This window comes from Neophocaena asiaeorientalis, unplaced genomic scaffold (assembly GCF_003031525.2).
Source record: "Neophocaena asiaeorientalis asiaeorientalis breed wild unplaced genomic scaffold, Neophocaena_asiaeorientalis_V1.1 scaffold402, whole genome shotgun sequence".
NCBI lineage: Eukaryota > Metazoa > Chordata > Mammalia > Artiodactyla > Phocoenidae > Neophocaena > Neophocaena asiaeorientalis.
Window position 1 is genome coordinate 1,070 of NW_020185319.1, and position 2,021 is coordinate 3,090.

General features: G+C 49.2%; 1 protein-coding gene across 1 annotated transcript in view; it reads left to right on the plus strand.

Annotated features, from left to right (window-relative positions):
- Window positions 1-923: 923 nt before the first annotated feature.
- The window catches only part of LOC112392150 (speedy protein E4-like), an 11,570-nt gene continuing 10,472 nt past the window's right edge, over window positions 924-2,021 (plus strand). Inside the window, exons 1-2 of the mRNA XM_024733692.1 lie at window positions 924-1,088; window positions 1,499-1,694. Of these exons, the coding sequence (XP_024589460.1) occupies window positions 924-1,088; window positions 1,499-1,694 (361 nt within the window). The remainder of the gene's footprint in view (window positions 1,089-1,498; window positions 1,695-2,021) is intronic.

A 2,021-nucleotide genomic window follows, 5' to 3' on the forward strand; every position in this document is an offset into this window, starting at 1 on the left:
CAAGGACCCAGTCAGCGGTGATGGTTGAAAGCGCACGATGAATGCATATCTGAACTCATTTGCCTCCTAACGATGGAACGTCTACAGCAGAGGGACACAGGTCCTCAAGCAGCAGTGCTTTTTCCAGCAGTGCGGACCCTGAAGAGAGCCGGGCTGTGGCAGCTCTGGAGGACCTCAGACGCTCTTTGCATGGCCTCTGAGACCTAGCACATCTCAGGAAGTCCACGAGTGCAAACCAAAGAGACACTCAGTCCCTGCACCTTGGATGAACTGATTTGACTCTATGTATGCATTGCTTGGGCTAATTAGAAATATGTAAGTGGTCAAAAGACAAACTAAAACTCTGGACACATCCTAAACAACAGAGGTAATTCTCATCAAAGTCCAAACAATAATTCAAAGCAAGATTCAGAGCCAAAATGTGGAAACAACACAAGCGTACACTGACAGATGAATGGATAAAGAAAATGTAGTGTGTATATTCATACAACAGATATTATTCATCCACAAACAGGAAGGAAAGTTTCTAATTGATAGAAAGAGCATTTATGTATTTCTCAATGATTGTTCGACATTTCTTTGTATAAACAGTGAAAATATAACAATTCCACTTATAAGAGGAAAGGTTAGTGTTTCATTGTAGACACAGTTAAGTCTCAGCACACACGTGCACACAGAGTAAACAGAAATACCGCCCCGCTACCTCCCCTCAATCTGATCCCCCGATGAGCCCTGCTGATTCTCCCTCCAAATATATGGAACCTGTTGACTTCACTCCATCTCCTCAGACATCGTCTTCCTGCACTACCACGCCAAATTCCTAACCGTATCTGGGGCTCCCGACTTCCACTCTTGCTGAATCCCCACCCCATCCATTTCTACAGCAGCCAACATCAATTGTTTCCATTTCAGTGCAACATATCATGGACAATCGTCCACCGAGTTCCCAGGCTGAGGACGAGACCTGCCAGCCCAGCTCCTCAGGGTACCCCCTGGAGGTGACTGTCTATGAAGAAATCCCAGGACCGTCAGGTGAGGGAGCTGGCACGAGAAGGAATTTCAGAGGCTTGACCGGTAAGGAGGAATGGGTACAGAGGTCGGGAAAGAGCCCCCACAAAAGGTGCCTATGAAAGAAAGGAGACATTCGGAAAGCCAGGGATTGAGGGAGGAGAGCACAGGAGCTGGGGACACGGAACACCTGGGGAGCAAGAAAGACGGTTAGGAGACGAGATCCAAGGATGAGAGAAGGGAAGAGGAAAGAGTTTCAGTTTGACAGCATGAAAACATTCTGGAGACGGATAGTGGGGATGGTTGCACAACAATGAGAATTCTTTATTTTTGTTCTTAAGATTTTTGTTTTACTTATTTTTGGCTGCGTTGGGTCTTCTTTGCTGTGCGCAGGCTTTCTCTAGTTGCAGCGAGCGGAGGCTACTCTTCGCTGCGGTGCACGGGCTTCTCATTGCGGTGGCTTCTCTCTACGGCGGAACACGGGCTCTAGGCGCACGGGCTCAGAAAGAGGTCAGTGGCGTTCCGAGCGGAAGTGGAGGGCGACCCGGCCGCTGAGGCCCAGGACACCTGGGTCGTGGAGTGGCTGATTGGGCTCAAGATGAAGCTGAAGCGACAGCGGGTGTCTTCAGTGCTGCCTGAGCACCACGAGGTCTTCAACAGGATGCTCGGTAAGGACCCGCCCCCTCGCCCAGCACCCTCCAATCCTATACTTGAACAACAAAGAAACAAATCTTCCCATGACTACACTTTTCCAGTGGAAAACAATTCCCTGCTAGTTGGTGCGCTCTCCGTCCCTGGCGGACTGTCTACGGATAAAGGATACAGGGGACACGTAAATGATGCAATAAAGGACACAGGGGACACGTAAATGATGCAGGATGAGGTTAGATTTAGAAATGATACAGGGTTAGGTTTGTTTGGCTTCAACTGTACCCCTGAGACTCTAGCTCTTACTGGCCTTTTGAATCTTACTGGTGCGGGGCAGAGGGGTGGGGGCTGACAGTCCATCTTCG